Here is a 20307-nt window from a genome sequence, read left to right as displayed (position 1 = left end):
TTTTGAATATGCTTTCTAGGTTGGTCATAGCTTTTCTTCCAAGGAGCAAGCTTCTTTTAATTTCATGGCTGCAGTCACCATCTGCAGTGATTTTGGAGCCCCCCAAAATAAAGTCTGTCACCGTTTCCATTGTTTCCCCATCTATTTGCCATGAAGTGATGGGACCAGATGCCATGATCTTCATTTTCTGAATGTTGAGTTTTAAGCCAACTTTTTCACTCTCTTTCACTTTCAATAAGAGGTTCTTTTGTTCTTCTTCACTTTCTGCCATAAGGGTGGTATCATCTGCATATCTGAAGTTATTGATACTTCTCCCAGCAATCTTGATTCCAGCTTGTGCTTCATCCAGCCTGGCATTTCTCATGATGTATTCTGCATATAAGTTAAATAAACAGGGTGATAATATACAACCTTGAGGTACTCCTTTCCCAATTTGGAACCAGTCTGTTGTTTCATGTCCAGTTCTAACTGTTGCTTCTTGACCTGCATACACATTTCTTAGGAGGTAGGTCAGGTGGTCTGGTATTCCCATCTCTTGAAGAATTTTCCTCAGTTTGTTGTGATCCACACAGTTAAAGGCTTTGGCATAGTCAATAAAGCAGAAGTAGATGTTTTTCTGGAACTTTCTAGTTTTTTCAATGATCCAGCAGATGTTGGCAATTTGATCTCTGGTTCCTCTACCTTTTCTAAATCCAGCTTGAACATCTGGAAGTTCTTGGTTCACATGCTGTTGAAGCCTGGCTTGGAAAATTTTGAGCATTACTTTACTAGCGTGTGAAATGAGTGCAATTATATGGTAGTTTGAACATTATTTGGCATTGCCTTTCTTTGGGATAGGAATGAAAACTGACCTTTTCCAGTCCTGTGGCCACTTCTGAGTTTTCCAAATTTACTGGTATATTGAGTGCAGCACTTCCACAGAATCATCTTTTAGGGTTTGAAATAACTCAACTGGAATTCCATCACCTCCACCAGCTTTGTTCATAGTGATGCTTTCTATGGTCCACTTGACTTCACATTCCAGGATGTCTGGCTCTAGTCCAATGATCACAAATCATGGTTATCTGGGTCATGAAGATCTTTTTTGTATAGTTCTTCTGTGTATTCTTGCCACCTCTTAATATCTTCTGCTTCTGTTAGGTCCATAGCATTTCTGTCCTTTATTGTGCCCATCTTTGCATGAAATGTTCCCTTGGTATCTTGAATTTTCTTGAAGAGATCTTTAGACTTTCCCATTCTATTGTTTTCCTGTATTTGTTTCCATGGATCACTGAGGAAGGCTTTCTTATCTCTCCTTGCTATTCTTTGGAACTCTGCATTTAGATGCGTATATCCTTCCTTTTCTCCTTTGCCTTCAGCTTCTCTTCTTTTCTCAGCTATTTGTAAGGCTCCTCAGACAACCATTTTGCCCTTTAGCATTTCTTTTTCTTGGGGATGGTCTTGATCCCTGCCTCCTCTACAATGTCATGAACCTCCGAACCTCTATCCATAGTTCTTCAGGTACTCTGCCTATCAGATCTAATCACTTGAATCTATTTCTTACTTCCACTGTATAATTGTAAGGGATTTGATTTAGGTCATACCTGAATGATCTAGTGCTTTTCCCTATTTTCTTCAATTTCAGTCTGAATTTGGCAATAAGGAGTTCATGATCTGAGACACAGTCAGCTCCCAGTCTTGTTTTTGCTGACTGTATAGACCGTCTCCATCTTTGGCTGCAAAGAATATAATTAATCTGATTTGGGTATTGACCATCTGATGATGTCCATGTGTAGAGTCGTCTTCCATGTGGCCAATATTAAATTTGAAACCATATTCCTCTACCTGCCACTTCTCCAGCCCCAACTCTATCAACTCCAGTTGATAAAAAGGAAAAAGGTAAAATGATGATAATAACTTATTATTACTTACTTATAAATATAAATTTATTTCTAATTATTTTAAATTATTAGAATAAATAACTTGACACCCTCTAAAGTTGTGGGAGAAAATTACAGAGTGACTTTCAACACTGCTTCTGCTCCATCCCTGTTAATGACCCATCAGTCATTTCTAGGGTTGTGCCCTCCCCTCAACCAGAAAGGAAATCAGTTCTATCAGACCAAGCCCCTGAGGGCAGGACTTCTCCCACTCAGAGAGGCCTGCAGGGGCAGTACACAATCTGCTGTTTCCTCATTCCTAGAGCTTTTCCTGCCATCCTGAGACTTTCTAAAATCTTGCAGATGGTCTCTTTCTTAAGAAACATTCATACTGTCATGGGGTTTATTGGTACTTAGTCTCTAAAGCTTCACAGTGCTTCCTCTGTATAGGAAGAAAGAAATAAGAAATTAGTTGTTGCTACAAACCCCAAACATTACTTTGTTTATTATGAGAGCCAGTCAGACCCAAGAAGAGCAGATTACCTCCCATTTTGTACTGTGTGTCCAGTAAAGGCTGAAAGAGATTCTCAAGTCTGTCAAGAACTAAGGCCATTGCTGATCGCAGTCATAGGCAGCCTGTAAAAAGAATACTCCTCGGTCCTTGGGCCTTTCACTTCTGTGCTTTTCACTGTACCTTCACTCCAGAAGTACAGCCGGGATTTCTGGTATCATTTAAATTTCAAGCACTGATTTTTTTTTTCTTTGCCCCACAAATACAGTCCTACTTAAAGAGACTAGGGTTCACAAAGCATTGTCACTGTGAGCTCTGGGGAGCCCTGGGCACAGGGAAAGGACCAGACTCCAGGTCAGCTATGGGTTTATCAAGAAGCATCTTTACTCATCTTGCTTCCTGTCTCTGTCAGAATTTCCCCTAAGAATCATTTCTAAAAATGGGGAAGAAATGAAATGTTCAAATGGGGAAGAATTTCTGCTTCAGCTTGAGAAATGAGAGTGCGTTATATCTAACTACACTGACAATGTCTTGGCAAAAATACCACATAAACAAAACTGCTGAGCTGATAAGAACCTAGCTAATTCAAGAACATTTCTTCATTTAGTAACCATTCAAAAGATACTTCCTGAGAACAGCTTTGTACAAGACACTCCCAAGGATGTAGAGATGGATATAATTTCTACCTTAGAGGCTCATAATTTGGTAGCTCAGGCACTCATTTGTCTTTCTCACTAACTCAGCACAGAATAATGATGCTTCTATTATGTGTTATTTTCCAGTAGTCATGTATGGATGTGAGAGTTAGACTATAAGGAAAGCTGAGGGCCGAAGAATTGATGCTTTTAAACTGTGGTGTTGGAGAAGACTCTTGAGAGTCCCTTGGACTGCAAGGAGATCCAACTGGTCAATCCTAAAGGAAATCAGTCCTGAATATTCATTGGAAAGACTGATGCTGAAGCTGAAACTGCAGTACTTTGGTGCCCTGATGTGAAGAGCTGACTCATTTGAAAAGACCCTGATGCTGGGAAAGATTGAGGGCAGGAGGAGAAGGGGACAACAGAGGATGAGATGGTTGGATGGCATCACCGACTCAGTGGACATGAGTTTGAGTAAACTCCGGGAGTTGGTGATGGACAGGGAGGCCTGGTGTGCTGCGGTTCATGGGGTCGCAAAGAGTCGGACACGACTGAGTGACTGAACTGAACTGATTATATGTTAAACATAGTTCTAGGGATTGGGATACAGTGGTAATAAAAGACAATGTCTTAACTCTCAGAGGGTTTGTAATCCTGTGGATATAGGTGGAAAACAAACAAGTTAAGAAATGAAAAATACAAGTTAACTAGTGCTAAATGCTGTGAGGAAAATAAAACAAGTTAACAGAATAAAAAAGGTCTTGGTGGAGGTGATGCCCACTTTAGATGGGTGGCAGAGAAGGCTTCTTTGAAAAGGAGACATTAAGCCCGGAAAAAGAAGCAAGCCATGCAAAGGCTTAGGCAGCCATTGGCCAGCCAGAATAAAGTTACCATGAGAGGAAGAAGGCTGCTTTCTCACTTGATTTGTAGTTTGCCTGGTTATAGATTTCTAGGTCAAACTAAGAACTTTGAAGGTATGAACCTCCTGGTTTCCAGGACTCAGTAGTGCTGGTGAGAAATCTGATGCCAACCTAATTCTCATTGTTTGTTCTTATCTTACTCTTATCTCTATGAAAACTTTGAGGTACTTCTAAACACCACTGGAGCTCTAGAATTTCATGATGTTTAACGGATGTTTTAAATCTGAAATTCATATCCTTCTTCAATTATAGGAAATATTCTTCTATTATTTCTTTGACAATATTGTTCCCTCCATTTTTGCATTCTGATACTCCTGGGAGATCCTATGGGGGTTCTTGGTTTGGTCCTCCAATTAAAAAAAGTATTTATCTCTTAGATTTTTGGTTTTAAGGTTTAGGAGTATTCTTTGACTCTCTATTTCAGCCCTTCTATTGACTTTTTAATTTCAGTAATTTTTACTTTCCAAAATTCTTTTTTGTTGTTCTTAGATTGCTTATTTTATTCTTTGATTAAAAAAAGTTGTAGGGAATTCCCTAGCAGTCCAGTGGTTAAGTTTCCACACTCTTGCTGCTGGCCCAGGGTTGATGCCCAAGCCACAGCATAGCCAAAAAAAAAAAAAAAAAAATCAGTCTATTCTTAATTGTGCAATTGTTTCTTCTTGAATAATGAAATTCTTTTGAAAGTTCTTTTCTCTTTCGAATTATAATGTTTTTTCCAGAGTCAGTTATTCTATTTGTCCTCATCCTCTTCTTTTGTGCTCCTGGTTTTTTTTCCAGATCACTTAAAAACAGAAGTAAAAGAGTAGTTGGACCATTATAGGTTGGCTTTATTTCCTTTGGATAGTTTTATTTCCCTAGCAGGCCACTCCCCTGAATGGGAAGATGGAACCACGAGGTCTGTGTAGGTAGGCAAAATGTGTTAGTTCACTGGTTTTACCCTAGGATATAAAGGAACTTGCAGGCAAACTTGAGTCCCCCAAATTTAAAATAAAGTGGGTTTACTCAGAAGTGATGACACCCACATTAGAAGCCCTAGCCCTCTGCAGAGGTTGTTAAATTTCTTCAGAAAGCAGTTCTCTTGTTTGAGACTGAAAGTCAAATACATTTGTTTTTGCTATATGGATGCCTATAGGGGTGTTAGGATGGTACAGAGGGCCAGTGGTTGTCCAGGCTGTTTTATGGGCAGTTTTAAAATTAGTTGTCCTGATTATTATATCCACATATCTTACTCCTGCTCTCCATTCCTGTTCTCTCAAGCTTGGAACTACTCTTGAGGAATGCATTGCTGCTGAAGAGGAACACATTGCCACCAAAGCTTCCACTATTCTGGCTTACCTATCAGTACAATCTAGCAACTTTATGCCTTCCCAAAGCCCATCAACTTCTTGGGTCTGCTGATGGTTCTTCATCCTCTGTCAGAGAATTTATTTTCTATTTGTACTTTCTCACAGTCGTACCGGGCTTGAACAGCAACATCCTTCTTAAACTAGATGCCCAAGAGGAAGCATGGGACCCAAGATGATACTCCCTATTTTCTGAAGGAAAGACTGCATGAAAGAGCTCACAAATGTAGGAATTCATAGCAGCTAGTTGGCTAGTGTAGCTGCTCCGGGCATCTACACCACTTCTCTGCTGAATCCACCTTGTAGGAATTTGAATAGAGAACTACATTCTCTCTTTGAAGACTCCCACTGCAGATCTCTCCATGCAGGCATGCATGCTAAGTTGCTTTAGTCATGTCCAACTCTTTGCAACCCTATGGACTGTAGCCTGCCAAGGTCCTCTGTCCATGGGGATTCTCCAGGCAAGAATACTAGAAAGGGTTGCCATGCCCTCCTCCAGGGATGGAACCCTCATCTCTTAAGTCTCCTGCATTGGCAGGCAGGTTCTTTACCACTAGTACCACCTCAGAAACCCAGATACCTCTGCTTTAATCTGCTCTAGGCCTGCTATTCAGCTACTATGCTAGGACTTCCTTTCAGTGTTTGCACGTTTCCTGGCTTCCAAATCTTTCTTGGTTTATTCTCTTCTTTTGCTTGAGTATACTTTAGAAACATCCTAAGAGAGGATATGTAAGGAGTAAATTTTTTTTGAGTCTTTGCACATACCGAAATTTCTTTATACTCGCATTTTATTGACAGCTTCAATGGATTTAGAATTAGAAGATGCAAATATTTTTCTGGCAGACTTTTGAAGGCAACAACATTTACCTTCTGCTGTTGCTGTTGAGAACGTCAATGCCATTCTGATTCTTGTTTATGACCTTTTATTTCTCTCTGAAAGCTCTTGCTGCTGCTAAGTCACTTCAGTAGTGTCCGACTCTGTGCGACCCCATAGACAGCAGCCCATTAGGCTCCCCTGCCCCTGGGATTCTCCAGGCAAGAGTACTGGAGTGGAGTGCCATCGCCTTCTCCACTGAAAGCTCTTAGGATCTTTAAAAAAATTTTATAATTTCTTCATATGTGGTCAGATTTTCATGTTAAATAGACTTGTCACGTGTTTTAATTTTATCTCCACAGGGAGATAGCAAGCGTAGCAGAAAGAAAATTGACTCTGAAAAGTTATGCCTAGATGGATAGGTGTGATTATTGAATAAAATTATGTACGTAAAGCATCTGGCACATATTGATGCTCTATCTTCCCAAAGTGAATGTATATACTTGAGAGCTGGACCCAGGACTTATAAATCCTTATGGTCCTCATAATACCTGGCACATATTAGATTCTCAGTAAAAATGACTTCACCTCATCATACACAAAAATAAACTCAAAATGGCTTAAAGACTTAAACAAAAGACATCATCATAAAACCCCTAGAAGAGAGCATAGGCAAAACATTCTGTGACGTAAATTGTACTGATGTTTTCCTAGGTCAGTCTCCCAAGGCAACAGAAATATAAACAAAAATGAAAAAATGGGACCTAATCAAACTTACAAGCTTTTGCACAGGCAAGGAAACCATAAACAAAATGAAAAGACAACCTACGGAATGGGAGAAAATATTTGCAAATGATGCAAGTGAAAAAGGCTTAATTGCCAAAATATACAAACAGCATAAACAAATGAACAACAAAAAAACAAACAACCTTATCCAAAAATGGGCAGCAGACCTAAATAAACATTTCTCCAAAGAAGATACACAAGTGATTAATAGACACAAGAAAAAATGTTCAACATCAAGAATTATTAGAGAAATACAAAGCAAAACTATAATGAGTACCATTTTAACTGGTCAGAATGGTCATCATCAAAAAGTCTACAAATAACAAATGCTGGAAAGGGTGTGCAGAAAAGGGAATCCTCTTACACTGTTGGTGGGAATGTATATTGGTACAGCCACTGTGGAAAATAGCATAAAGATTCCTCAGAAAACTAAAAGTAGAATTACCATATGATCTGGCAATCCCACTTCTGGTCATATACTCAGACAACACTATAATTCAAAAAGATACATGCCCTCCTAGGTTCATAGCAGCTCTATTCATAATAGCCATGACATGAAAACAAAGTAAATGTCCACTGACAGATGAATGGATAAAGATGTGGTACATATATATAATAGAATACTACTCGGCCATAAAAAAGAATGAAATAATGCCATTTCCAGCAACATGGATGCAGCTAGAGATTTTCATATTAATACTAAGTGAAGTAAGTAAAAAAGAGAAAGACAAATATCATATGATTTCACTTATATGTGGAATCTAAAATATGGCACAAATGAACCTATTTATGAAACAAAATAGAATCACGGACATACAGAACAGACTGGTGGTTGCCAATGGGGAAGGATGGAGTGGGAAGTTGGGGTTAGCAGATGTAAGCTTTTATATATAGAATGGATAAACAACAAGGTCCTACTGAACAGCATAAAAAATTATAGTCAATATCCTATGATAAACCATAATGGGAAAGAATATTAAATAAGGAAGTATATATATGCATAGCTGAATTACTTTGCTGTATAGCAGTAATGAACATAACTCTAAATCAACTACACTTTAATAAAAAAATATGACTTGACAATGAGTCTTTGACATTATTTTTCTGTGGGACTTTATGTTATTTATCTTTACTATGACTTAACTTGCATATATGTCAGTGGGAAAAATATTTCTTGACTTATTGTTCATAGATGTTGTGAAGCTGCTATAAGTGAATGTGAAAATATTCTAAAAAGTTAAAATTCCTCTACAGGTGTCAAGTATTATCACTACCTTTCAGATAGGTAACCAGGTAGTTGAGCTTTCTTAGGCATATGGGAGATATCTTGTTTTAAAGACAACCCTAGGCTAAATTACCTAGCTTATTCCCTAATGATACACTCTCTGATATTGTCAAAGGCATATTTACCTCTGCTGCCTTTCTGAATTCTCAACTATGATTATCTTCTTCATTAATAAACCAGGAAATGTCACTTTGTTTCAACTGCTGAAAGCTATGCAGACAGTAGTGGAAATAAAAAGATAGTGAATACTAATCTCTGGTCTCAAAGCTGAGTGAACTTCCTAATTTTCTAAAATCCCAGTGGTGCAAGAGGTAAAGAATCTGCCTGCCAATGCAGGAGATGCAAGAGACACCAATTCTATCCCTCGGTTGGGAAGATCCCCTGAAGGAGGGCATGGGAATCCACTCCAATATTCTTGCTTGGGAAATCCCATGCACAGATGAGCTTGGTGGGCTACAGTCCGTGGGGTCGCAAAGAGTTGGACATGACTGAACATGCACACACACATATGATAAGCATGGAAATTAATTAATCTTCAATTTAAAATTTTATTCTTAAAGCTGATTATCATCTGAGTGCTTTTTAAAAAAATTTTTATTGGCGTATAGCTGATTTACAATGTTGTGTTGTTTCAGGTATACAGCAAAGTGAATCATTTATACATATATCCACTCTTAGAGATTCTTTTCTCATATAGGCCATTACAGAGTATTCAGTAGACTTCCCTGTGCTATACAGTAGGTCCTTGTTAGTTACCTATCTTATATATAGTAGTGTGTATATATCAATCCCAATCTCCTAATTTATCTCTCTCCCCTTACTGCCTAATAATCATAAATTTGTTTTCTACATGTGACTATTTCTGTTTTGTAAATAAGTTCATTTGTACTCTTTTTTTATGATTTCACATATAATCAGTATGTACTGAGTGCTTTTCAAATTTAATTTCTTAGCAGTAGAATCCTCTATTCTCTAACTGAAATTTTACAGAACAGATAAATGTGAGGCTGCTCTTTTTGAAGCAGGAACTTCAGAATGAAGAGGCCAGAACAAAACTCTTGATCTTCTCTATTCCCCCTGCAGCAGACCTTAGCCTTCTCTAAGGAAATAGAGTTTGAAAATCATTGGTTTAAGTAAGGTGATCTTATTAATCTAAGTAAGAGCTTATTGAAGTGGTCATGAGTTAAACTGGCTATGAAGAAAAAGAAAAAAAGTGTCAGTGAGTTTTCTTCTTATCTGGTCCAGATATAAGGGGTCCTAAAACTGCTTGAGACTTTCAGACAAGTAAATTCTGACTTGAAAATACCAGCTACTGCTGTAGAAGGAAGCGAAGAAGGCCTATTTATAAAAATACAGAAAAGAGGTCTTTAACTTACCCACAGCACGAGGACATTCATGAGGTGGTCTATGTGTGTCCGTTTAAAGGTGGACTTCCCACTGTTCTGCATTACTTTGGTGTCTGGTCCTAAGTTAAACAGGGAGACATCATCTCTTAGAATCTCTAAATATTCTCAAGAGGACTGAAACTGGGTTGAAATACACCTTTATGATCACTTTATCAAACTTTTTTCCAATGCTAAAGGATAAAGCCTTGGAGAAAGGCTCATGGTTGGTGCCCCAAACTCAAAGAATGGAAAATTTATTTCTTAGGATAATTCCAATTACTTCTGCAAACTGCATCAGTGCTGAAACCTCCCTCTCTTTGCAGCACCTTAGACAGTCTAGTTTTTCATTGATAAGTCAGAATAGGGGCCTCAAGCTTCTCTCTCATCACCATCTGGTTTATTTAGCTTAGAAAAAGGGTCTTCTGACAAGGAGATATTCACCTTCTTTTGAGGAAACCCATAGCTGGACCAGGCTCTATTTAAAGTTTCTAACTAGGAAATGGAGAAAGTAAAAGGCAATGGCAAGTGATTTCTTCTGAGGTGGGAGCTGAGATTTCTCTGAAGCTGAGCGATAGAGACTTTGAACTTCATGATAGGACAGACAATAAGTAGAAATAAAGGACTTTTAATGACACACTGAGACTAGAGCTGGAAATTATGATCTTACTGTGGTTGTTGTCACCAATACTCACCGTCACCGAGGGCATAGGGAGCACAAAAGCTTCCTTCATTTTCCGGCACTACATTATAACTCCAGAAAATCCCTCACTAAGTATGAAGGATTATGGTTTTAAATGCCATCTCAGGATGGGCCACTGCTCAGGAGCCACATGTGCCCTTTCTCTGGCATGAACACTTCACACTGTATCTTATCTTCCCCATAATGAGCACCATGTTTATTCTCTCCGCATGCGAGTAATCCACATGTATACCATCCCCTTTCACACTGTTCTCCTTTAAAATGCTAATTCTACGTATACTTCTATGTGTATACCTTGTCTAGTGTCCAGATGTGGTTAGAAAGACTCATGAATGTTCTGTGGCCTTGGAACACAAAGCCTTCCACTATCAAAGGCAGGGCTGATATGCTGGCAGCTCAGTGTTTGGAAAAAAAGTCATTTTTTTTTTCCAAAAAAAAGTTTTTTCTTAATTCCTCCATCCATCTATCCATCTCCCTGCCTCCCTTCTTCAAAGCCATAGTGTTCTGGTATATACCTGAGCATCATATCTACATTGTGAAAACTAAGTGCCCACAATGTGGCTATGAATGGAATCCAGCAGGCTGGGGGTTTGTGACTCCAGAAAGACATACCAGTAAAAATCACCAAGCCATAGCACCAATCTGTATTCCTGATGACACAGCCTCGGAGAATCAGTCTGTCATGATTCAGGATGTAGTTTTTTCCCTTATACATGAGTATTCCTGTGAATCTGTCCAATTTGTTATTGGGAGACTCACACCTCACTTCTCCTGGAAAAAAAAAAAAAAAGGAATAAGAGTCCTGACTCTGTAATCTTAATTCTTTCCTAACAGGAAGTTCAGTTCAGTTCAGTTCAGTTCAGTCACTCAGTCGTGTCCGACTCTTTGTGACCCCATGAACAGCAGCATGCCAGGCCTCCCTGTCCATCACCAACTCCTGGAGTCCACCCAAACCCATGTCCACTGTGTCAGTGATGCCATCCAACCATCTCATCCTCTGTCGTCCCCTTCTCCTCCTGCCCTCAATCTTTCCCAGCAAAGAGGAGGCTTAATAGAAAAGAGGAAAGAACAAGCCTCTTTCAAAATATGCACACATCTTTTTTTCCTATCCTTTCTCAGCCACTGCCCATTTCTCAGCAGCTCCCTTTAGAAAGGCAGACAAAGCGTTCTGGGCATCAGAGAAGAGTAATTCTGTGACATGGGTTATCCAGAAAGAGAACAACCCACATGATAACTTATTACCATTAGTACTTCCAGATCAAATGAGCTAAATCTGAATAGATTCAGAAACTACTTAAAGCAAACCTAGTATTTTTTTCAAAATGGAAATAAGTTAATTTTTTCATGATTAGTAAACTAAAATATGTCCTTTGTAAATTATATACAACATTAAAAAGGAGAAAGTAAAATTCACTCATTGCCTAGAAATAAGTGCTGTTAACCTTTTATAGTATATCCTTCCAAGATTTTTTCTATACATATACTCTTAAACATATATATATTTCCAAAGACAAATTTATGTTACATTATACTATGCATAGTGTATTGTAATCTTTTTACACTTATATGTTGTGAATATTTTTCCATATAAGTAAATATCAACTTGCATACTGTTTTTTATGAGTTATATAGAATTCACTATATGGCTGTATCAAACTTTAACCACACCTCTACTGATAAAAATTTGGGTTGGCAAATCTATTTCAAAACTCACCATCAAAAGCAGACAGAAGCTTCAGGTTATCTTCCATCTCACTGGTAACGGTGATGGCCTGCTTCACTTTCAAGTTGGTTTCACTAGAGTAAAGAATGCACATATGTAACAGCAGTACAGGTCCGGTTTCACCTACTTTAGAAAACAGCTGTTGCCAATATTGCTTGGCTTTCAGACTTGAGTTGTCACGAGTCACTCCTATTGTCATCCTCTCTCAAGGGCAGTACTGAGGTAGAATGGTGCTGCTGCTAAGTCGCTTCAGTCATGGCCGTCTCTGTGCAACCCCACAGATGGCAGCCCAACCAGGCTCCCCCATCCCTGGGATTCTCCAGGCAAGAACACTGGAGTGGGTTGCTATTTCCTTCTCCAATGCATGAAAGTGAAAAGTGAAAGTGAAGTCGCTCAGAAGTGTCTGACTCTTAGCGACCCCATGGACTGCAGCCTCCCAGGCTCCTCCGTCCATGGGATTTTCCAGGCAAGAGTACTGGAGTGGGGTGCCATTGCCTTCTCCAGGAAGCTAAATATTAGCCCACTTGCTCCCCTCTCTCCCTGAAACACATATCAACTACTTTAACCAACCTATGAGATCTTGCTGGTGGAGCTGCTCTAGAAAAGCTGAAGAAACATCACAAAATAACCTGGAGGTGGTACCTACTCCCTTCAAGAGTAAGGTCCTGGTAAGAACCTGTGAACACTTGCAAGTAAACGTACTCCTCGTCTCACAAATGTTTATAGGACCCATGAAGGGATCTCACTTAACCATTATTTGATACAGAAATGCACAGAGACAGAAGTAAAAACGAAGCCACATTTCAAAAAAGTTTGTGGGCACTAAGAGGAAGAGTTGTAAGGATGCAGATTAACATAAAACTCCACAGGACAAGCTCTCTGAAGATGGCCTCTATCTTCCAAAGATCTTAGCTTTTGCACATTAATGAACTTCTACCTTAAATCCTTTCCAGAACATGGTTTATCAGTACATAATTATCTCAGTATTCATTCCCCCACCCCAAGAAACTTTGGAACTATATTCTGAAATTTCATAGTCCGGTTAACCTCTTTCCTATCACTCAGCATTATTGAATATAGTCAGACTGAATGTTTCCAATTTGAAGATGGAGAATAATTGCCCAGATTCTGCACCCAGCTGGATGCTCAATTATCTGTCAAGAGCTCAGCCTTAGACTTGAGGCCTCCTATCTTATCTGGATATTTCTAGCTTTTAGCACTTCATTCTCTGCATCATGCTGTCCCTCAATGAGAAATCACTCTAAGCTGGCTCAACCATCTTATTGGACTATGAGGAAGGAACACTCACCCATCCAGTTCTGCACTTTCTATATATGTCAGACTGTAGGGCTCACTGCTCGAGAGTAATAGTATATCAGCCTGCGATCAGGAAAGGCAAAGATAAGGAAAGCAGACTTTTAAAATTACAAACTCAGGAACAGCTATTCATCCTAAGAATTTTATAGACATTTGGTTTACTTTCTTTGTCTCGAGACCCATCACTGGTACCACACACCTCCTTTCTTAAAGCCAGTCATACTTTACCTGGGATTGTGGTGAGAAGTGGACAAGAACAAACTTCTTACCACAGGAGCTGGTGATCTCTAGATGCACAGTGAAGCAGGTGAATATCACCAAAAGGAGTGGTCACAGAAGTGCTAAAAAGGTTTCTACTCAAGCCCAAAGAGAAAAAGCCACAGCCCAAAGAGGTACTCACCGTAACAATCTGATTGTTTTCTAGTTTAATTATATCTCCCACTTGGACATTCATCCATTTTTCTGTCACTATCCTGCAAGAAAGTGAACCTTGAATGCCTGCAAGCCAGCTCTGAGAATTTTCCTACAGTCCTGTTTTGACAATCAAGGGGGTAAAAAAAGCTGAGATGAACTCAAAGCTCAGAGGAGGACCAAACTGCTTTGGGATACTCCTTGCCCAAGCAGAATCAAGAATGGGGCCCATTTCTCTTGATCAGGCTATAAGAGTTTTCTAAAACTCTATAATGGTATATGTAGATATACAGGCACATCATTTTTCTTTAAGTAAAAGCAATATATGCATATGGTAAAAATACAGTTCAAATAATTAAAAATATAGAAAAATAAAAAGTAAAGTCTCCTCTCTCCCCAGATTATATTTTTGTCACTTAGAACAATTTTTTGCATTTCTTTTGAGAAAATGTCAATCCATATAATCACATAATAGATATACATTTCAAAATGACATACTAGATACATAATTTTCTGTACTTTGCGTTTTTCATTTAATAATATATCTGAGAGAACACTTACAGAGGTGTGGCTCATTCCTCTTGATAGCTAAAAAAAATGTGGCTTTTAACTAAAGATGTGCTTGTAGCCAGAATTACTGACTACAATGACAGAAATCACAACTCAAAAAACAAAATTTTTCAAAGGTGTTAATAACTCTGTTCAAACATATGTGCTCTACAAAAAGGACACCACTTTCTGGAACATAAACAATTCATCTCAAGTGTTAAATAAATCAGACATTCATTGGCTTACAAAGTTTAACCATTAGGGCCCTGCTTGTGAATTCCTACTCTAAAACCACTCTATGACAAATTTTTCTGTAATAGTTTTATAAAACCCAAGTGCTCAAGCTCCTTGGGAAGTTCATTTGACTAAATTCATTCAGTAATTCCTAGCTTTACAAATTTCTTATACACTCAGTTTTATCTTTTCTCTTTATTTCTATAGCTTTCTTTTTTTAAATTTTGTTTTTAATCACAACTAACTTTTTTAGTGATGAGAGGCTTCGACAGATCAAAATACTTGAGGAAATAATCCATCATGAGTAAGGATCAGCAAACACAATAAATAACAGAATCAGATGCCCAAGAACTTCCCATAATAGAATTCTATGATTAAAACTATAGTTCTTGATATGTGTGTACTTAGTCACTCAGGAGGAGTCCAACTCTTTGTTGACCCCATGGACTGCAGCCTGCCAGGCTCCTCTGTCCATGGGGATTCTCCAGGCAAGAATACTGGAGTGGGTTGCCATACCCTCCTCCAGGGGGATCTTTCAAACCCAGGGATTGAACTCAGGTCTCCCACATTGCAAGCGGAATCTTTACCGACTGAGCTACCAGGGAAGCACAAGAATACTGGAGTGGGTAGCCTATCACTTCTCCAGGGGATCTTCCCGACCCAGGAATTGAACCAGGGTCTCTTGAAATCCTATGCTAATGCTAAGTTACTTTAGTCGTGTCCAACTCTGTGTGACCCCATAGACGGCAGCCCGCCAGGCTCCCCTGTCCCTGGGATTCTCCAGGCAAGAACACTGGAGTGGGCTGCCATTTCCTTCTCCAATGCATGAAAGTGAAGAGTGAAAGTGAAGTCACTTAGTCGTGTCCGACTCTTAGTGACTCCATGGATTGCAGCCTAACAGGCTCCTCCGTCCATGGGATTTTCCAAGCAAGAGTACTGGAGTGGGGTGCCATTGCCTTTGCAACAACAGGGATGGACTTGGAGGATATTATGCTAAGTGAAATTAGTCAGACATATAAAGACAAATACTGTATGATATCACTTATATGTGGAATCTAAAAAATACAGCAAACTAGTGAATATAACAAAAAGAAACAGACTCACACATACAGAGAACAAACTAGTGGTTACCAATGGAGTCAGAGAAGGGGGAGGGGCAATATATGGGGAGGGGATGAAGAGGTACAAACCATTACATATAAAATAAGCTACAAGGATATATTGTACAACACAAGTAATACAGACAACATTTTATAATAACTATAAAGGAAGTATAACCTTTAAAAACTGTGACTCACTATATTGTATACCTATAACATATAATGTTGAACATCAACTGTACTTCAATTAAAAAAAATTTTTTTAATATAAATATATATATAAAACTGTAGCTACTGGGTGTTGTGTAAGGTCACCATGAGAAAGGATTGGACCTCAATCTTGAATTCCCTCAGATCTGTATTTGTTTGTGATCATGCTTCTGCAAACACTGGTCACTTCTCCTTTCATATAATCTCTGTTGAATTCTTCCCCATCTTTTAAGCACAAACATCATCTCTTCTAGAAAGTCTTCCTTGATTTCTTTAGCCAGCTATGATGGCCTATTTTTTTTTATTAATTCCTATGATAATTTTTGTACCTCTTATGATAATCTTCATATTTTGCTATGTATAAAATTATGCCGGTCTCCCTCTATCCCTGCCAAAGATAAACTGCTCCAATTTTGTAGGACCCCACAAAAAAATAAGCATTTACCCATACTTTAGATAGATAAGACCAAACACTACAGCAATGAGGTCAACACCAATATTTTCTTTAGATTGTTAACAAAAAGATGTCCTAACCAAAGGCTACAATAGAATGGTCAATAAGTCGTGTAGAATCCACTGATGCGCTCAAGACAGACATCTCCATGCTGACCACCATACTGGTAATAACCACTTGCATACTAATATCATGTCATAATTTGTTAATTTCTTTAATATATATTATTTTGTTTTCATTTTTTTAAGCATCCTTTAAGGTAAAGAATATTATTTTAATTTTATAGATAAGAAATATGAGGCCCAGAGAAGCAAGTTCAGGGCATACTAGAAACAAACTCTTCCTATGTCCAGCCTGAGGCTCTTTTCACTGTCTTAAATCACCTTTCCAAACACATCAAGTTTTAGCAAGGTCAGTGCTCTCCCAGAGCTGATTCAACCTAAACTGGCTTCCCAAGAAGCACTTACCTGCCATTCATCAGCACCAGAACAGAACGATTGTTGACTTGATTATCATTTTGGTGCCTTTTCTAAAATCATACAAGAAAATGTTCAGGAAATAGAGCAAACTGTATTTAGAAGATTAATATTTTGAAGTATTGTTCAATGTAGTTCCTCTTCTTTGTAATTCTCCCTTACCCCCGTTTCTTCACCACCTTACCCCCCAGCCCCTGGCCAATTCCAAGTTCTTCCACCATTAAAACCAGACCAAGAAGCTGATTATCTCTGAGAAGCTGGGAAAGGAGGTCAGAAAAAGAATCAAGCAAGAAGAAAGAGACAAACTCTTTGTTTTAATATCAAGAGCCAAAACTTGGGGTAATGAGAACAAATAACTTATGTTGAAAGCCACAGAAGAGAGAATGCAAAATGATGGGGCTACACCTTGGTAGGCAGAGGGAAGTTATGTATTCACAAGCATATCAATACCCCTACCCTCAACCACAGTCAGCATAAGAAGCTTCTGCCATGGATACAATGAGGAAAGGGGAATAGAGGTCTATTCAAAGACCAAATAAGAGAGTAACAAATAAGTCCTGATGCTAAGATTCACATGAGTCCCTTTCCTTTCAGTTGAGATTACTCCCTGGGAAGAGGGTAGAAAGAATCCTGAATTGGTCAGAATATTTCCCCTAAAGAGACCAAGTTCTAAACCAGAAGGAACTGCGTGGGTTATCCTGAATTGGTAAGTTTAGCTTTTGGCTCTCATTAAAAAAGGGCTGAGATGGTGAGGTGGTGGTTATGGGTTACACTGAGTTTAGTTATGGAAAATTAAGTTATATTTTTGCACATCTGAGTTGTGCCTGAAATTTAAACCACTATATATGTTAATTCTGGGTTTAAAGAGCCACAGAGTTAAAGAGCTGGAGAAACACTCTGCTCTTAAACTTTGATATAAAAATCAGAAGGACTCTCTTAGGGAAGCTCCAAACAGGTCAACACGATGGGCTTCCCAAATCCCACTGGTAGGCACAGCACTGGTTCCCCACGTTTGCCCTCCCACCTGGCCCTGCTGTAAAAAAGCATGCAGAAAGCCACGCTGCACTCGCTGAGAGCCAGCTTCTCCCGCCAAGGCCAGGGAAGGAGCCAGCCTCTGTTGAGTCATGATGCTCTTTAAACTCAGAGGGTTCCTAGCTGTGTGCACCTGATAGAACCAAAAGCTGGAGAGGGAAATACGGAGAGTCAGAGAGGAGAACAGGAATGCAGAAAGGGAAGATAAGACTGGAGAAAGCAAGGGGGACAGGAAGAAGGGAAGAGGAATATAGAAATGGGAGAAGGGTGAATGGAGAAAGAAAGGTGAGAGCAAACCCAGAGAGAGCTAAGTAAAGGCAGAGGTGGGTTATGAAGGAGATGGAAGGAAACCTGGAAACGGCGGCAGTAAGACGACAGAGAAAGGCCTTGCGTGAGTGACCCCTTTCTGGCCATGGATGGTTCACCAATCTTGGGCTTAAGGGAATCTCATAGTCCTCTGGCACAGATAAGGACATAGGGAAAGGAAACACCTCTTTCCTTCTTCCTTCTAGTATTAGGCAGTTCTGGGGAGTCCTTCATGCTCCCTCCCTCCCCAGCCTGACTAGGGACAGTGAGGGAAGAGAGGCCCTGGAAGCCACTTCACCACATCATCGATGGCATCTTTCACTGCTGTTATGGACAGCACCACCATCAGCGGTACCACAGTCGTGTACCATGCCAAGGAGGAGATCTGAGGAATCAACTGGGAGAGGGAAGGGGAGAGAAACATGGGTCAGAAAGCTTAAAGGACAATGTATTTCCTCCCAACCCCCACTGCACCACCATTTCCACCTCTCTAGAGTCATAGTAAGTTCAACAATCCTAGTTGCTTTCCACCGTTATAACCTCCAAATAGCCACCCCAGTATAAGCAAACACCTCCTAAAGATGAAAGAAGAGGAGATGATAAATTGCCAGGTAATGTCCTGAACTCTAATATCTTTGTCTTGATGGCAAAGAGCTATTCCTCTCTTCTGATAATGAAGGTGCTGGGGGGGTAGGACATTAAGCGTGGGCATGGGAGAACCATATAACCGCCTACACCACTTCAGCACAAGGGGAAATGAGATGACCTGTCTCTCTCTCCCAACTTGTGCCTTCCCTGCTAGGCTTCCGTGCCCTGTGCTGATGTTCTAAACCATTCTCCTCCCTTGGTGCTCCCATGTGTTAACTTTCTGTCGGGGAGGCTGGGACAAGAAGGAGGAATGGGGCTGCAGCTGAGGCAGGGGTGTAGAATCAAGTCTGTGGCCTTTCACGGTTAAGCTGAACTGTGGTCATGCAGTCATGGTGAGGGAGCACCCCTTACTTTGGGACTCGGCGACCTTGTCTCCTTCCTCTTATAGAGGGTTGTTTCACCCTGGCTAATCCTGACCACAACTATTCCAGGAGACTGGCCCGAGACTCCAGCCATCCATTCGCCCGTTGTCTAAAGAGAGAAGACATCTCTCAGTTTAAGGAGGAGAAGGACTGATTACATAACCTGACCCCAGGAAAGTTGATAAAATATTCTGTGGAAAAGACCCTAAAAGGTAATACCTGTAGAAAAAGCAAAAAGAGGAAATATGCATTTGCAAGTCTCTGGAACTGTTCAAACAGGTTCATAGGCAAGAAGTTTAAGGCATTATATTTTGAGGTTTTGACGCTATTATCCTGTTAGTAAAAGAACACAAGCACAATTAGAGTAACAAAAGACTGCACCTCCAAGTCTTAACAAAAAGGACCAAGACCACTTCATAAAATAGGAAAAAGCTAATACCTTCCCAACATAGTGAGGGAAGGAAGGAAGAAGTGTTTGTCTCCAGACTCTTTTCTTTGAGGCCTAGAGAGGCCTATGTATGTATGCCAAAGATGGCAAGGTTGATCAATATGGGACATTCTTAGGAGGGGCAGGATGTATTTATGCCCTGGGTTGAATTCTTTGTTTATTGATGCTATTGATAATAATGATGATAATAAAACCAACAACAATCAAAACTTATTAAATATTTACTATGTGTAAAGTACTATTCTAAGTACTTTAGTACTATTCTAAGTATTTTAGAAAAAGCAACTTACTTAATTCTCAAAACAACTGTAAGAAGGGAGTAATACCACCTTTTCAGGATGCGGCAACTGAGGCCCTGAGGTTAATTTATTTGCCAAAGACCATCTAGTTACTTGTGGAGTTGAGATTGTACTGTTCCCTGAGCCCCAGTTACTTGTGCAGCCATCCAAATGCTTTCATTCCTTAGAATCAGAACTCTTTCTGTTTCATCTTATCTTCTGTCTCAAGTTCCTTCTTAGTACCAAACAGTAGGCAAGTTTGCCATTTGTGTTCACTGTACTCAGAGCTCTCTACTGAAGCTTTTCTTAAGTCTGGCAAACCCATTTTGCTGTGTCTTTACATGTTGCTTTCAGTGCTGAAAGGTGTCAGATGCCAAAAGCAAATGACTGTCTTTCAACCTTAGCCCACTGAAGGTTCCTACAATGGTTGCTTTTAGCACTGGAGAATCACTTGCCCCTTAATTGTCCTGGGGGAGGTCTGAACAGTGGGAACTTGCTACCTCTTCAATGCTAATCTC

General features: G+C 39.6%; 1 protein-coding gene across 8 annotated transcripts in view; it reads right to left on the bottom strand.

Annotated features, from left to right (window-relative positions):
- LOC102389143 (phospholipid-transporting ATPase FetA) overlaps nt 1–20307 on the bottom strand; it is a 110111-nt gene that overhangs the window by 39018 nt on the left and 50786 nt on the right. For 4 of the 8 annotated variants that reach the window (XM_045165071.1, XM_025281667.3, XM_006064342.4 and 1 more), the window contains 8 exons: nt 19283–19396; nt 18352–18450; nt 16707–16768; nt 13682–13754; nt 13274–13344; nt 11956–12038; nt 10854–11012; nt 9533–9621 (listed from right to left, as the gene is read on the bottom strand). In XM_045165071.1, coding sequence (XP_045021006.1) covers nt 9533–9621; nt 10854–11012; nt 11956–12038; nt 13274–13344; nt 13682–13754; nt 16707–16768; nt 18352–18450; nt 19283–19396 — 750 coding nt within the window. Of the gene's footprint in view, nt 1–9532; nt 9622–10853; nt 11013–11955; nt 12039–13273; nt 13345–13681; nt 13755–16706; nt 16769–18351; nt 18451–19282; nt 19397–20307 lie in introns of those variants that run through there. The other 4 variants (XM_025281672.3, XM_025281673.3, XM_044940003.2 and 1 more) reach the window with 3 other exon arrangements.

The sequence above is a fragment of the Bubalus bubalis genome, chromosome 3 (genome assembly GCF_019923935.1).
Source record: "Bubalus bubalis isolate 160015118507 breed Murrah chromosome 3, NDDB_SH_1, whole genome shotgun sequence".
Classification (NCBI taxonomy): Eukaryota; Metazoa; Chordata; class Mammalia; order Artiodactyla; family Bovidae; genus Bubalus; species Bubalus bubalis.
Note: the sequence above shows the minus strand (reverse complement) of the source record. Positions and strands in the feature narration are given on the sequence as shown.